The 16,020-nt window shown below is 37.5% G+C and overlaps 1 protein-coding gene across 2 annotated transcripts; it reads right to left on the bottom strand.

The window, feature by feature from the left end:
- Positions 1 to 13,957, bottom strand: LOC147410829 (NAD(P)-binding Rossmann-fold superfamily protein). 2 transcript variants are annotated; one of them, XM_086440599.1, is made up of 6 exons: positions 13,721 to 13,957; positions 4,284 to 4,436; positions 2,347 to 2,440; positions 1,866 to 1,948; positions 1,189 to 1,342; positions 1 to 357 (listed from the first exon to the last, which is right to left on the bottom strand). In XM_086440599.1, the coding sequence occupies exons 1-6, from the start codon at positions 13,847 to 13,849 to the stop codon at positions 122 to 124; spliced, it is 849 nt and encodes a 282-aa protein (XP_086296725.1). In that variant the 5' UTR covers positions 13,850 to 13,957; the 3' UTR covers positions 1 to 121. The 2 variants fall into 2 exon arrangements, with proteins under 2 accessions (XP_086296725.1, XP_086296735.1); XM_086440609.1 differs by having other exon boundaries at positions 1,189 to 1,321.
- Between the last annotated feature and the right edge of the window lie 2,063 nt (positions 13,958 to 16,020).

Here is a 16,020-nt window from a genome sequence, read left to right as displayed (position 1 = left end):
TAATCTCAAATATTCACCCAAACATGGAGAGGTATTTCAAAATCACCCTTAAAAATTAACATTATGACAACACAAAAAAGTAAATAGGCTTAATATATGTGGGGATGATACAAAGGAAAACTTACCAAGGAATTTCCTGACCATCCCAAGCAAAGAATTTTCCATTGTCACTTCTCTTTACATTGTTGATGATTCCTAATAGTTGCTGCACAGAAAATTCCTTGGTGAAGAGCTTCCCTTCCGCGACATTTCTTTGAAATGGCCTTGACAGATCTGTGTCCACTGTGCCCGGGTGCAATAGGATACAAACTATCGGATCCTTCTTACGTGCGAATTCCAAGGATATAGTCTTCGTTACTTCTCTCACAGCAATAATAAAACAAAACAAAACAAAAATCAATTAATCTACCATAATTAATCCTATTTGTTTGCACGCATGCATGCGTGTATGTGTGTTTATTTATGTACTTATTTGGTATTATATATAATTTCATTAATCGATGTGATAATATAAGCTTTCAATGTAAAACGATACGTTTGTCAATTGTCACAAAATCTATGCTATATAGACTCCAGCATACAATATTAAAATTAGCAAAGAACCTTTATAGAGATACTGTGAAAATATAATCATATCTGAACTAAAAAAATTCTGAAATTTGGGAATGAGAAATTTTAGCATGATCAAGAGGTGGTGGTCACTATAGTGGGCATGAAAACAAGTTTTGTCGCATACTGCTTAAGGGTGTCATTAGGTACCTAATTACCCAATGTATCTGAAACAGATTAGTTGGTTTTGGCCCCTAATTTTCTTGGGTTTTCTTTCCAAAGGTTTGATTTTCTTGAAGAACTCATTGTTGGTATCATATTAGTTTCGTTTTTTTTGACATTAAAACATAGTATTTATCTTATCAGCCACCCTGATTGGTAACAGGTACTTGTAGGGTCAGTTCTGGTTCCAAGGGTTTCAAACCCCGGAAATGAAACCAATAAGAACCAGAACTGATGTTTTATTTTGTTTTCGGTTCATTTTGGTTCTGGTTCTGGGCGTATAACAAATATCTTAAACTTGGTGAGGTAAAACAAAATTTCCTGTAGTGTTTCCTTACTGGGAACTAATGTAAACCATATAAATTTAAATGAAAATGCATTAAAGAAACAAGGAGATCTCAAAGTACAAGAATATACATTGATTGAGAGCTGTTTTTGAAGATCGATATGAATGCCATCCCCCTAAGTGATTGTCTCCAATAGAACCCACTCTAGCACTTAAGTTTGCCACAACTGCAACATTGCGTTCAACTCCAGAGTCTCCCCCCACCTTTAAAAGTGGCCACATGTGCTAATCAAAATCATAATGTTAGCCCTGTTGAATGATTGGCGCCTTCCACAACATCACAATGAGAACAGTGCATGTACCAAGTTGGTTTGTTGAGAAATCAAAAACATATAAATGAATTATGGTAAGTTTGGGGGTCCAACTCAAAACCAATTGGCAATGGGCGGAGAGGCCTAGGAGCTTAAAAGGAGAGAGAGATAAGGCAATGAGTGTCCAATGTGGCATTAAAGTCAACGCCCCGGCATGTGTGAGCTGGATTGGGCCAAAGCATGTGGAGATATGAAATGGGTGACGTGGAGGAGAGAAAGGTCTGCTTTGATAAGTTTGGGTGTCCAACTAAAAACCAATTGGCAATGGGTGGAGAGACCCAGGAGCTTATAAGGAGAGAGACAAGGCAATGAATGTCCGATGTGGGACTAAACTCAACAGATTACACCAAGATGGAATTATATAGTTCTGAAAATAGTTCCAAAATACAATAAGGAGAGACACAATCAAATAAAGGGGAAAAAAAAACAGCTAATACCTTGATCACTAAAATGGGGCCCACAGCATTAACCTCATAAGCAAGCACCAAAGATGACTTCTCCACTTTGCTCAATGTTGTTTCTGTACTGCAGATATAGAAACTAAGTCTCTCCATTGCAACAACAAAATAAAAAAAAGCATAAATAGTCAAAAGATAACCATTTAGGATTTGGAGAAGTTAGTAGCTTAAGTGATCGAGGACCATAAAATACGTTTAACCAACGAGAATGAGGAGCCCAAATCCAGCCAAGACTCGAAAAGATCTTAAACTGAAATGCGTAAGCAACCCAAAACAGTTTTACTAACTAGAATGTAAAGGAAATTAGCATAAATAATTAAAAAAAAATTATCCTTAATTCGACCGGAAAATGGGTTCCTTCTGATAAGGGTAAATGACCTCGCCAAAGCATTAGCATAAATGATGATATAAGTTGGGACTTGGGTTCATCTGATTTTAAGCAACAAAATGAAATCCATACCTGGTTGTAGTACATTGGGAATTGAAAGAATGCCGGATGCATTAATGAGAAGGTTTAAAGACCCATATTTTTCTCTTATAGAGTCTGCTGACGCCTGCACATAAGATGTTGTACATGTGAATTTACACATTTAGCCCTCAGGTACTCTCCTACAAATTTTTTTTTGAAAAATGATAATCATCAAACTTCAAGGTTTGGCAATAAGGAAACCAAACATCTAAGAGGGAATGTTTAAAGAAATCTAAGCACCTGGAAAATCAGAACTAGACTCAACTTGAAAACGACAATTAAAAATCTACTTTGAGGATAATGTAGCATAAACAGGGTCTAAAAATGATGATTTTGACTTGAGTCTTGGCAAACACTGAAATCAATATGATTCAGGTACAGCCCAGAAAAGACTGCTGGAGTGTCAATTGAGTTAACCCTCTTCTGGAATGCAATGAGGATCGGCTGGATAGGATCAATGTCGGATCCGGTAAGTATCGGATCGTACCCTTACTGGACAGGTTTATTGGATCTCAACATTAAGATCCATATCCGATCCATTAACAACCAGATCGGGTCAAATCCAATTTATATACAAAATCTAAATAAACGTTATATATCTCAAGAAACATATAGTATAATTTATATACTTTCTAACATATTATCAGATCGATCTAGACCCGAAGTTATTGGATCGGATTTCAGGTCTGATCCGATCCATTGACAGCCCTAGTGTGAATACATGGGCAACTAGAATGAGCATAGGACTTGGTTAACCAAAATCAGGTCACCTGGTGGTGTAGATATAACTTTGTGAGATTCTAAACTAGGGGAACAGATGCTAATTCCATTCTTCAGTAGATAGATAGGATATTACTTGTTTGAAACAGTAAGATGTGGTTTGATCCCATGACACTTAGATGCAGAGGGCCAACCTCTGAAAGGCATAGAAAAAAAATGGGAGACTGCACAATCTACTAGGAATTGGTAGTAGTTCCTTAATGTTCACGGAGAAGAGTGATGCTTCTGGCATTCTTCAATAGAGGGCATGATTCACATGCAAGGGAATTGAACCTTTTCTTTAAGTATCTTGAGGGGTAAGGAGAAACTTAGAATTGAAAAGTAAATACAACAATAGCTGCATAGTTTTAGCATGCCCAGATTTATAAACGGATATTTTATATAATATGAACTGACCTTTTTTTTTTGTTTGATAAGTGAAATTTCATTGAATAGGAATTTGAGAGGACCAAACAAAGATACAAAGAGACAAACAGTGACAACCAACATTTAATTAATGTGTTAGAAATAAATTACACTTAATAGAAATCGAACATGTGGAACCTCAATACATGAAAAAAACCCAATAAGAGATCTGACCGTAATATCAAAAGTATTTGAAATGACACAACTATCCTCAAGATTCTTTTAAGAGAAAATCATAATTTGTAACACTAGGCAACTTAGCCCGCTCGAGTCTAAAGATTATGTGAGATTCCGAATCCCCCCAAACCTGAGTCTGAAGTTACCCATCACAAAGAGTCGGAAGACAGTCCGAGTGCCAAGCATAGAAGAAATTGCGATTTCTAATAAAGGTGTTATGCAACTAGTGAGATGATAACAAACCATCCAAGGTACAGATTTGATGGATCATGACACTTGGCAAACACGCACAACAAAGTTTACATGTAGATTCAACATTTCACCAACTCTTTTATTTATTTATTTATTATTATTATTATTATTATTTTTTTTGGGGGGGGAGGAGGAGTTGTAAGAAAAATGGTTATAGTGAAATTGTCTCCCAAGCCTGGTGATGTAGTCGATAACTCAAGCAACAAATCCCATAAAATTCCTGGTGTGTGATGTATATATTCTTTGACTGTCAGACCTTTCAATTTAGATATGGACCTCTGGAAAAAATGCCAGAAAGAAAGAAATTTAAGAACCTCTATGGTGCTCTCATTTGTGAGATCCAGCTGTAGTATGTTCAGGCGTTCCGGAAACTTCTTTTTCAACTCACGAAGGCTTGTTGCCCCATTAGGATTCCGACAAGTAGCAATAACATTCCCTTTCTCGTATTTCCCCAATAGTTGCCTTACCTAGAAAGCAGTAAACAAGTTATACAAGTATGTAGTTATGTCATGTATAAATTGATCAGCACATCATCAACTAAAGAATCTATTCTAAGTGAATTTCGTGAATCTCAAGAAGAAGGATTAGAGCATTATCCAAGTGATTTATCGTAAAAAAATACTACCATAAATGAGACATGTATATATAACTGTTAAGTGTGTTATGTAAGGTAAACATAAATATAAAAGTACTTCAAAAGAAGGAGATTGATTAATTTGGGTAGGAGAAAAGGACAAACTCTAAATAACTACTTTGATTTATTTTGACGTTTGGCTTGCAATACGGCAGAAAAAGTTTCTACTCTTTAATAGCAAATCACAAAATGTGTTCAACATCTTCCAAACTCAATCTGGAACTACATTTTGCACCTTGAAGCATAGTCACCAAGTTGGGGTTCGGGAATAAGTCGTCAAGGGAAAAATTTGAAAAAAAGGAAAAAATCGGGAAAAAATCGAAATAGTGTTAAGACAGGGGTTATCATTTATATCATCAACGCCTATTTTAAACTATCAAGAATAAATGGTCTTTGAAAAAAATCTTTTAAAATAGCTTGCTCAGCGAAAAAAAAATCACATTTTTGTGTGTTTAAATCGCAACTTTTCCAAAACATCGGGATTAAATCGCGTTTAAATCCCAACTTTTTCAAAAAGTTGTGATTTAATCGTCAGTATTTAAAGTCGCAATTTAAACACGGTTTTTGAAAAAGTCGGCGACTTTGGTGACTATGCCTTGACGGAGTTCAGATTATCAATGCATGAAATTTTAAAATAGAGATGGGATTAAATAAAACTCATCATGTCATCATTTATAATGGCCTTATCTTAAGTAATTTGAGTCAGCCAGGGGAACCAAACTGTCAGAATTTAACTCTCTACTAACATATAAAGGATAATCGTTGTTAATACAGAGGGCTGCGCTACCAACACGGTAAAATTTGAGACTATACTTGGTAAAAGAAATTGACAGGTGCTTCTGCTGGTTCAAAAAGTGGTTGGAACCTGGCTGAATTCTTAGTTTAAGTTAGTAGTTTCATTTTAGTAATAGTATCAGTATTAGTGAGGATATAATTTTATTTTATTTTATAAACAAAAATTTTATTAATAAAAAGTGAGGTCGGGCGAGATGACCAACCAAGCGAGTCAAGTCACATTCGAGTGTATTACGAGATTTTCTAATTTAGTGTTTATTAGAAAAGAAGAGATCATACAGCGAAAGAAGAAGAAGATAGAAGGCCCAATAGGTCAAGATTACCTATCTAAGGAAAGAACACACATACACAAAAAAATGAGGATTTATTGATGATGATATCATGCATGTCTTCTTCTTTTCCCTTAAAAATTATATGTTTTCTCTCATTTCAAATACCCCAGAAGACAGTGAATGGTCACATTCTCCAAAGGTGTTATTATCATATCTTAGTTTTTCCTTGGCATTGTCTTTTGTGTCTATTCCTAGCAGTGTCGCAGATGCTCTCTCTCAACTTGAATGGAGAAATGCAATGGAAGTAGAAATGCAATCTCTTGATAAGAACATTACATGAGATATGGTTGACCTACCTCCAAGGAAGAAGCTAGTGGGTGTTTATGGTGAAGTATTACTCAGATGGATCAATTGAGAGATATAAAGCCCGTTTAGTGACTAAGGGAGTTACTCAAACGTATGACATTGACTACCAGGAAACATTTGCTCCGGTAGCCAAGATAAACTTTGTTAGAGTTTTGTTATCTCTCGCAGCCAACCAGGATTGGCCCTTGCTCTAGTTTGAGGTAAATAATATTTTTTTGCATAGAGACTTGGAGGATGAGGTATATATGGTACCACCTCCAGGCTTTAGGTGTCCCTTTGCTGATGGAAAAATGTGCAAATTGAAAAAGGTTTTGTATAGCCTGAAACAATCACTTAGAACATGGTTTGAAAGGTTTTGTAGGGTCATGGTAAAAAATGGATACAAATAGAGCCAAGCTAACCACATTCTATTCATCAAGCACTCAAATAAGAGAATTACATCTATTATAGTCTATGTGGATGACATAGTAGTAACTGAGGATGACCATGATGAGATTGAAAAACTGAAGAGTTAGTTAGCGAAAGAGTTTGAGATCAAGGACCTTGGTCAATTGAGGTACTTTCTTGGTATTGAAGTTGCTTGATCCAAGAAATGTATTTTAATTTCTCAGCGGAAGTATGCTTTTGACCTCTTACAACAGACGACTATGATGGGGTGCAAATCCTATGACACTCCGATAGACCCAAATCACAGATTAGATGAAGTTAGTGGTGATTCTTTTCTTGATGTAGTAAGATATCAAACCGGATATTGCATATACAGTAAGTGTAGTGAGCTAGTTTATGCAGACCTCATCTACTGGACACTTAGATGCCGCATATATAATACTTATGTATCTGAAGTCCTCAATTGACAAGGGTTTGCTATATGCCAATTATGGTGATACTCGAGTTGAGACTTATACTAATGCATATTGGACATAATCAATATTAGATAAGCGTTCTACTTTAGGGTATTAAATCTTTGTGGGAGGTAATATAGTAACTTAGAGAAGTAAGAAACAATTTGTAGTTCCAAGGTCTACTGCAGAAGCAGAGTTTCGAGCAATGGCACACGAGGCATGTGAACTCCTTTGGGTTCGAATGTTGCTAGTAGAGATAAGTTTGTTTGCCCAAGGCCCTATGAGATTGTACTGTGACAATAAGGTAGCAATCGGTATTGTTCATAATCCAGTACAACATAATAGAACCAAATATATTGAGGTGGATTGCCATTTTATTAAAGAGAAATTGAAGTCTGAGGATATTTGTACCCCATTTGTGAAGACTAAAGACCAATTAGCTGATATGCTAACCAAGGGGATGGTAGTCCACAATTTTGTAATATTAACAATCTGGGTATCTGTGATATCGACACACCATCTTGAGAGGGGAGAGTAGGATACTTCATGTTATAAGGTATTCTGGGTAATTGTGGTATTATTGCAATTAGACCATATTTTTGGTAAATATATAATATAATAGAGGTAGAGAGGTGGTAACCTCTCTTAACTCACTTTTTTCAATTCTTCTTCTTCAAATCCTAACCCTAAAAGATTAAAACAATGATAAACAACACATCTCAACTTCTTCATCTCTGCTACGTTCATTCTGTGAACATCTTTTTTTTTTTTTTTTTGGAAGGTAATGGGGGGTATTTAGCGGACCCCCAACCGACAAAAGAAAGTTACAATCTCACATAGGATTTGCCCACGGCATCCTCATTTACAATGGAACTTAGCTGATCTGGAAACTCAGAAGGATACAAAGTTGAACTTTGAAAGGATCTATACCACGACGCCAAAAAATCTGCAGCCTTATTTGTTTCTCTATAGATAAACGAGAATTTGACCTCTTGAAATGACCTTGAGAGCTTCTTGATAGAGTTGATCATCCTCCTTGCATACCAAGGCATAACAGCTTGACCCGAGATAAATTGGACAGCAAGCTTAGAATCAGAATCCACACACAACTTGTTAACTTGTAAAGAGATAGCCAACTTCAACCCTTCTTTAAGAGCCCGGAGTTCATGCATTAGAACATTGTCTCCCATAATACAGCTGGCATGAGCTGCTAGAGGTGATCCTTGATCATCCCTTATAATGGCCCCTTGGCCCCCATAAAGTCCTCTAAGAGATCCATCCGTATTAAGAGAGTGCCATCCCCAAGGAGGTTTTTTCCACTGGCATCTAATATACTCCTTGTGGTAGAATGTCACATTAATCGCCCAAGAGTCAAAAAACTGTCTAGAATAAGGCATGTCTTCAACTTTTAGCCTTAAGTAAGAGAATCTCAATCGAACATCATTAGTGATTAGTCTTTCGATCTGAGAAGCTGGCAAGTATTCATTCTGAAAAATTCTCCGGCATCTTTCTGTCCATACATGGTAGATGAAAGCACAAAAGCTGCTTCTTTTGACCTCAGTGGCCGGGTCATTACCCTTCCAATTTCTTGTGATCCACTCGATTTCGGATTCCCATGAGGAAAGCGCTCTCGTAGTAAGGGATCTTTTGAGAACATTGATCCATATCTGTTTGGTGAAGGGACATGAGCAGAAAAGATGGTCTCTATTTTCTTCATTTGCGCGACAAAACACACAACAAGCCTGATTAAGCTTACCTCTCCTGACTAACCAATCTTGGGTTTTAAGGCTGCCACTAAAGCATATCCAGGAGATAAACCGATGCTTAGGGACCACTTTGGTGTTCCACACAATCTTGGCCCAGTCCTTGTTGGTAGCTTCCTGACAAAGAAAAGAATAAGCCGAAGAGGTGGTGAAAATCCCAGTGGAATCAGCAGTCCACACAACCCTATCTTCTTCAGTCTCTACTCTCTCCATCTGAGCAATCTCCTGCCAAACTGAGTTTAGAGCCTCTACTCCTGATCGGGGCATCACCCATTCTCCATTCCTAATAAGAGCTCTCACCTTAGCCTTTGCATTAATCCTTGAGTCATGAGTTAGCTCTATTGGGAAGTTGTCGAACAAGATCCCATTCGAGGTCCATGGGTCATGCCATAGATTTGTGTTAGCCCCATTTCCTATAACATATTTGAAGGCATTTAGCATCTCCTTCCTAGTTTTAAGAAGTTTTCTCCATACCCAAGAAGCTCCTGTAGTTGGTGTGGAAGTCCATAAGTACTTCCCTTTAAGCTTGTTTGCATGCACCCATTGCGCCCATAGGTTCTCTTTGTCTGCCGCTAGGGTCCATAGATGCCTTGAGGTAGCAGCTCTATTCCAAGTTTCCAAATTTCTGACTCCCAGACCCCCCTCTTCCTTTGGCTTACAAATTCTGTTCCAGCTGATCGCATGATGTTTAGCTCTTGCGGTTGTACCAGCCCACAAAAATCTTGCACAGACTTGGTTGATGATTTTGATGATTTTCTTCGGCAATAGAAAGTTGGAAGCCCAAAAAATGCTCATGCTACTAAGAGTGGTTTTGATCAGCTCCAATCTGCCTGCCTAAGAAAGCAAATTACCTTTCCAAGAGCAAATTTTAAGATTAATTTTATCGATTAAAGGCTCACAATCGCGAACATTAAGCTTTGAAGGGATGAGAGGGATTCCTAGGTATTTAATAGGAAGGCTTCCTTCTCTCCATCCCATCTTAATTGAGATAGCTTCTTTAAGAGAATGGGGCACATTCGAGAAGAACAATTTGCTCTTAGTTTCATTTGCTTGAAGGCCAGCAAACTCCATGAAAAAGTCCAACGTATCTTTGAGGGCAATCGCTGAATTGATATTACCTTTGAAGAACACCAACAAGTCGTCAGCAAGGCATAAATGAGAGATAGAAGGATTCTTGCATCTGCTATGAAGGCTGAACAGACCAGATTGAACCTTTTTTTCCAGATTAGCAGAAAATGCTTCCATAATCATAACAAAAATATAAGGAGAGATGGGGTCTCCCTGTCTGATACCCCTTTTCCCTTCAAAGTACCCCTGAAGGCTCCCATTAACCGATATGGAATACCTAGTGGTAGATATACATTCCATAACTCACTTTGTAAATCTGGAAGGGACGTTAAATTTGTTCATCGCTGCTTCAATTGCTGTCCACTTCACGTTGTCATAAGCCTTTTGAAGATCTATCTTGGCAATCACGTTTGGGCCCCCACTGTGCCTATGAAAGTCTCTAATGATTTCATGCGAGAGTAAGATATTGTCAGAAATTCTTCTTCCACCAATGAAGGCCGATTGGTTTAGGCTTATAAGGTTGTTGAGGACTCCCTTCAATCTATTTGCAAGAATCTTGGAAATGCATTTGTACAGAACATTGCAGCAAGCAATGGGTCTATAGTCCCCCAGGTTGTTAGGCATACTGATCTTAGGAATAAGAGTTAGTGTTGTCGAGTTAACTTCCCTAACGAGTCTCCCCTTTCTGAAGAAGTTCCCAATAGCAAGAATGATCTCGGGCCCCACTATATTCCAACATTTCTGGAAAAAAAAGGCAGTGAAACCATCCGGGCCAGGAGCTTTATCCCCATTCATGGAGAATAACGCATCTATAATCTCATCTTCCCTCACCTCTGCCTCCAAACTTTGAGCTTGCTGTGCATTGATTTGTTTTGAGAAGTCCAGCCCAAGGTTGCTGTTGTTTGGATTATGGGTTTTACCTAATGATTCCTTGAAGTAATTTACCACTTCCTCATCAATATCATGTATATCAGATATGACTTTGCCATCTTCAAGAGTTAGGTTCTGGATTCTATTCTTTTGTCTTCTGGCTTTCACAGATTGATGAAAGAATTTGGAATTAGAATCTCCAAGATTCAACCACTGCTCTCTAGCTTTCTGCCTAAGAGAAGCTTCCTCTGCTCTAGCCTTACAAGAAAACTCTTCAAGATCATCCCTCTCTTGGATGATTAGATGAGGGTTGGTTGGATCATTTTGAAGCTTAGTTTGGATGTTTTCAAGCTTTTCTCTAGCCTTGTTCACCTCTTCATAAACATTTTTGAATCTAGCTTTGCTCCAATCTTTGAGGGCATTCTTAACATTCTTCAGCTTAAGTATAACTTTCAGCATAGGACTAGCTCTAACAGGTAAGCTCCAGGCATTAGATACAGTTTGCAAGAACATATGATCATCAACCCAATGGTTAAAGAACTTGAAAGGTCTTTTCCTTTCTTCAGCAGGTCTAGAAGTGGTAACCACCATAGGACAGTGATCGGAGATGCCATTAGTCTTGAAGACAGCCTCTGATTCATTGAAAATATTGATCCAAAGGGGATTAACCAACACTCTGTCCAGCTTTGAAACAATTCTGCCAGGCCCTTGGTTATTGCACCAAGTGAATCTGCATCCTAAAGCCTTTAAATCAGAAATATCCGCTTGAAAAAAACAGTCCATTGCTTCCTGAGCCACAGCGGCATTGAACCTTTGACCCCCTACTTTATCAGCACTAGTTGTAACCACATTAAAATCACCTGTTAAGACCCAAGGGACAGAAATATTTGCAGCTAGCTTGCCAATATCTTTCCAAAGTCTCCTCCTCTCCACCATATTGTTTGAAGCATAAATAACTGACATGTAAAAGGCCTCCCCCAAAGATGGTTCCACCAAACAGTGAATGATTTGGTCAGATTTGAATGTGGTTGTTACCTTAGCTACTTGAGTATCCCAAACAACCCAGATCCTACCTTTTAAAGTTTTTTCATAGTTTTCCTCCAGCCCCCAACCTCTACAAATACTGTTAAAAACTTTGTCCTTATTGATACTTCTTACTTTCGTCTCCACAATGCCCAAAATCGAAATCTTATTCCTTGAAATGAGAGACCTCACTTCTTTCTGTTTAAGAGAGTCATTCAACCCTCTTATGTTCCATGATGCACAGATCATGGAGACAATCTAGACAGAGGGCTCAAAGCCCCCTCCTGGGGCCACCAAGATCTCACTTCTTCTGGCCAATAGATCTTTGATAGAAGTTGTTGGAGGTTTTTCTTTATCCTTCTTATCTTTTTCATCAACTAACCATCCTTTTCCTGGGGGGGTTTCAACATCTGAGTCCTGGGTAGGAAGATTAGTTAGAGCCTCAAATCTGTTAGGACTTGGGTTCCCTTTGTTATTCTTCCCCTTGTTCTTCGACCCTTTCTTTACATTGCTGTTTGAATTGTTCTTCATTGGGCTGATGTTATTCTTACGGGGATGGGGTGGGGGAGTGGACTCTTGACTCACAATGCTTATTGTTGGCTCTTTATCAGTACTCTCATTCAGTGACTCAGCAACATGAGCCTCTGGAAGTGAGCTGATAGTAGGGGCCTGTTTATCTTCTTGTCTGGCCTCTCTAGCTTGAATAAGAGTGTTAGCTTCTGGGTTCTTCCCTTTCCTCAATCTAGCCGTTTCCCATTCTTTGTCAGTTTGCTCTTCAGGAGGTGTAATAGCTGGACCCTCCCCACTCACTGTTTTGGCTGCCCACATTGGCTTGGTTCTGTGAGCAATGGGGCACTTAGAAGTAGCATGCCCAAAAGTACAACAGCCCAAACACCTAGGGGGCATCCAGTCATATTCGACTTTAACCTCAGCTTCAGATCCTTCACCCATATCCATGAAGATAGACTTTGGGAGGTCATCTTCTGCTGATATTTCCACACATACACGAGCATAGGAAAATCGTTTCTTCTCCTCCGTAGCTATATCCAAGTATAGAGGATTCCCTACTGCACTTGCAGCACACCCAAGACCTTCTACTGTCCAAAATTGTTTGGGTAATTTGTAAAGCTTAATCCAAACAGGGAGTTTAGCTGCCTCCCTTTTATCCAACTCAATTAGTTTATTCCAAGGCCTGGTAATCAGCAACTTCCCTCCCACAAACCATGGGCCATTTTCCAGGACTCTAACCTTATCTTCGAGGTCCTCGAACTTAAAGAAGAACAGTCTATTGTCGTCTGAGTAGACTTCCATGCCACCTTTTGGTTTCCAAAGCCTTTCCACATTAGTCTTTACCACTGTGAAAGGGACTTTAGCATTGAGGAAATGGCCTACAACATATCTCTCACAAAATGCAGCTCCCTTAGCTACAACTGATTCAGGACATTTTACAACCATCTTGCCATAAATTTTTTCTGGTTTTGTATAGGTTAGTTTTGCTCCCCCCCTAGCAGAAGCTCTCCCTCCCACAACTGAAAAATGGGAAGGAGACGTTACATGGAGGGAGAGGACACCTGTAGAAGCATACTGTGAACATCTTGTTTCTTAATGACAAACATTCAACTCCAAAAACCAATGGTTGGTCCTATTCCTGTCATATAAGATTTTCCCATCAATTTAATCCGCATAAACCAGTTACAATATACTCCCCATTTTATCTACCCAACACCAACTACATGGATCACTTTCTCACCAATCTCTCCGTCTCTATGGATGACTAACACCAATAAAGGATGAGGTATTGCAAATAGGAATTCTAACCCATGTCAAAGTAAGTAAAGACCAAAACATACTTCAAGCACAAAAAAATAAATAAATAAATAAATACATAAATTAAAAATAATAATTGAAAAATACTAAACCATGGTATATTTCTACAAATACATGAAAATGGGTAGCAGAGTAAACAATCAGATATCATGAAAAAAAAAAAAGCAGAAAAAATACAACCAATGCATCATGTAAGAATCTTAAACCCAAAATTAATTCAACTAAAACTAGCAATAAAACTCAAACTGTTAACGAAAAACGTTGAAATAACTACAAAAGAAATTAGCTCACGAATTCAAGGCCAATTCCTCTTGAAGCACCCTGCACCATTGAAACTCCACCATTAAAAGCGCAACTGCAGAAAGAAGCCCTGCGGATCGTCCTCAATTGGGTGGCGGTGCGGAGGATGAGAACATTCATAATATCTATCTTCTTGGGTATTGGGATCTAAATTTCTTACAAAATCATCCACAAAGACTGATGAATCAAATCAAAAGCTCCATATTTCTTTATTTACTTTGTAAAAAAATAAATAAATAAATAAATACATAAATTAAAAATAATAATTGAAAAATACTAAACCATGGTATATTTCTACAAATACATGAAAATGGGTAGCAGAGTAAACAATCAGATATCATGAAAAAAAAAAAAAAAGCAGAAAAAATACAACCAATGCATCATGTAAGAATCTTAAACCCAAAATTAATTCAACTAAAACTAGCAATAAAACTCAAAATGTTGACGAAAAACGTTGAAATAACTACAAAAGAAATTTGCTCACGAATTCAAGGCCAATTCCTCTTGAAGCACCCTGCACCATTGAAACTCCACCATTAAAAGCGCAACTGCAGAAAGAAGCCCTGCGGATCGTCCTCAATTGGGTGGCGGTGCGGAGGATGAGAACATTCATAATATCTACCTTCTTGGGTATTGGGATCTAAATTTCTTACAAAATCATCCACAAAGACTGATGAATCAAATCAAAAGCTCCATATTTCTTTATTTACTTTGTAAAAAAATAAAATAAAATCTAGCGACCTTTTATAAAACCGTTGCACAACATTTAATATTTAATCATAGTCATAGTCATACCCACTTGGGAGTTGGGAGTTGGGAGTTGGGACTTGCTAGTAAGGCATAAGATAAGCCACGACATGTGTGGGATTTTACCCGAATTCGAGTTTAGCGTGTTTGAACTTTCAAGCTGTTTTTTTTAGATCCGAATAAAAAAATGGGTCGAATATTTGACATTCCATCCGAGTGATACAGATCCATTCCTATATCCTAAATCCGAATGATATATTGTTTTCAAAAGCGTAATTTGAGTCTTGTTATCGACACCCACTTAATTTTTACAAACATCGAATTACTTTCCACATCCACATGCACTTTATTAAAATACCCTCTTTTCACACTTACCATCTTCTCCATAGTCCCTATCGAACGAAAAATCACTTCTTCTCCTCTTCCTCTTTCTTCTTCTTCTTCTTCTTTCTTTCCTTTTGAGTTTTGTGATTGGTTGAATCAATGAAGATTAGGTTTTAGGGGTTTTTCTTTCAAAAATCTTTTTTTTTTTTTTTTTGCATTTAATCATTAAAAAAGATGGAAAAACCACCATGAAAATCTTTAGAAACAAAGATTTTGAGTCGAAGAGCTCGAATTTTTTTATAGTTCTGTTTGATGGGTTCAGACCGAATTTATTGTAACAAATTCAATAGGTACTTATCGAACACAACTTTCTATCGATCATTACAAAAATGTTTCTGTAGGTACCTACCGAATTTGTAAGAACAAATTGTCATTTTTGAACTTGAAATTGTCATTTTTGAAGGTTTTAAGGTGGTTTTTCCACCGTCTTTGATGGTTAAATGCAAAAACAAATAAATAAAAAAATAATTGAAAAAATAAAAAAAATCCTAAAACCTAACCTCCATTGACTCAACCTCCCACAAACTCAAAAGGAGATGAATTTGAAGAAGAACAAGAAGATTGAGGGAAAGAGAGATAGATGGTAGAGAAGGAGAAAATTGATAAAGAAGATGGTTTGAGTTTTTCGATTGATAGATGGAGAAAATGGTAGGTGTATGGAGAAGGGTAAAAATGTAACTTCCTGCTTTTTTTATATTTAATTTTTTAACTTAAGTTGGCGCGGAGAGTAAACATCGTGAGTGCAAGAAGCATAACTCACATAATTTTGACATGAATAAAGATAACTTGACTCTCCCTCTCATAAATTTGCTCAAAACTCTCCCCATATAGATTTTTTCCTCAAGATACATCAATGCACAGTCACATGGAGTTTTTTGACATACCCTATGTTTTCGTGAAGTATAATGATTTTGTAACTAAACCTGACATGGTAACTCAAAAACTCAAATGACGTGTACCCTGCAAGAAACATAGTTTTTTTTTTCCCTCGGGATGCATAACTGCACATCCCCATAAAACTTGTGCGGTTGTGCATCTCGAAAGGAGTAAAACTACGATTTTTGCACCTGCCATGTTAGTGAGTTTTTGAGTTACACTATCAGGTTGAGATAGGGAATCAACATTCTTTGGTGAATATTAGAGATACCACTTGTGTTTTC

Source organism: Akebia trifoliata, chromosome 1 (assembly GCF_017979445.1).
Source record: "Akebia trifoliata isolate Shusen 1 chromosome 1, ASM1797944v1, whole genome shotgun sequence".
Taxonomy (NCBI): Eukaryota; Viridiplantae; Streptophyta; class Magnoliopsida; order Ranunculales; family Lardizabalaceae; genus Akebia; species Akebia trifoliata.
The sequence above is the reverse complement of the archived record's forward strand: the minus strand, read 5'-3'. Positions and strand labels throughout refer to the sequence as shown.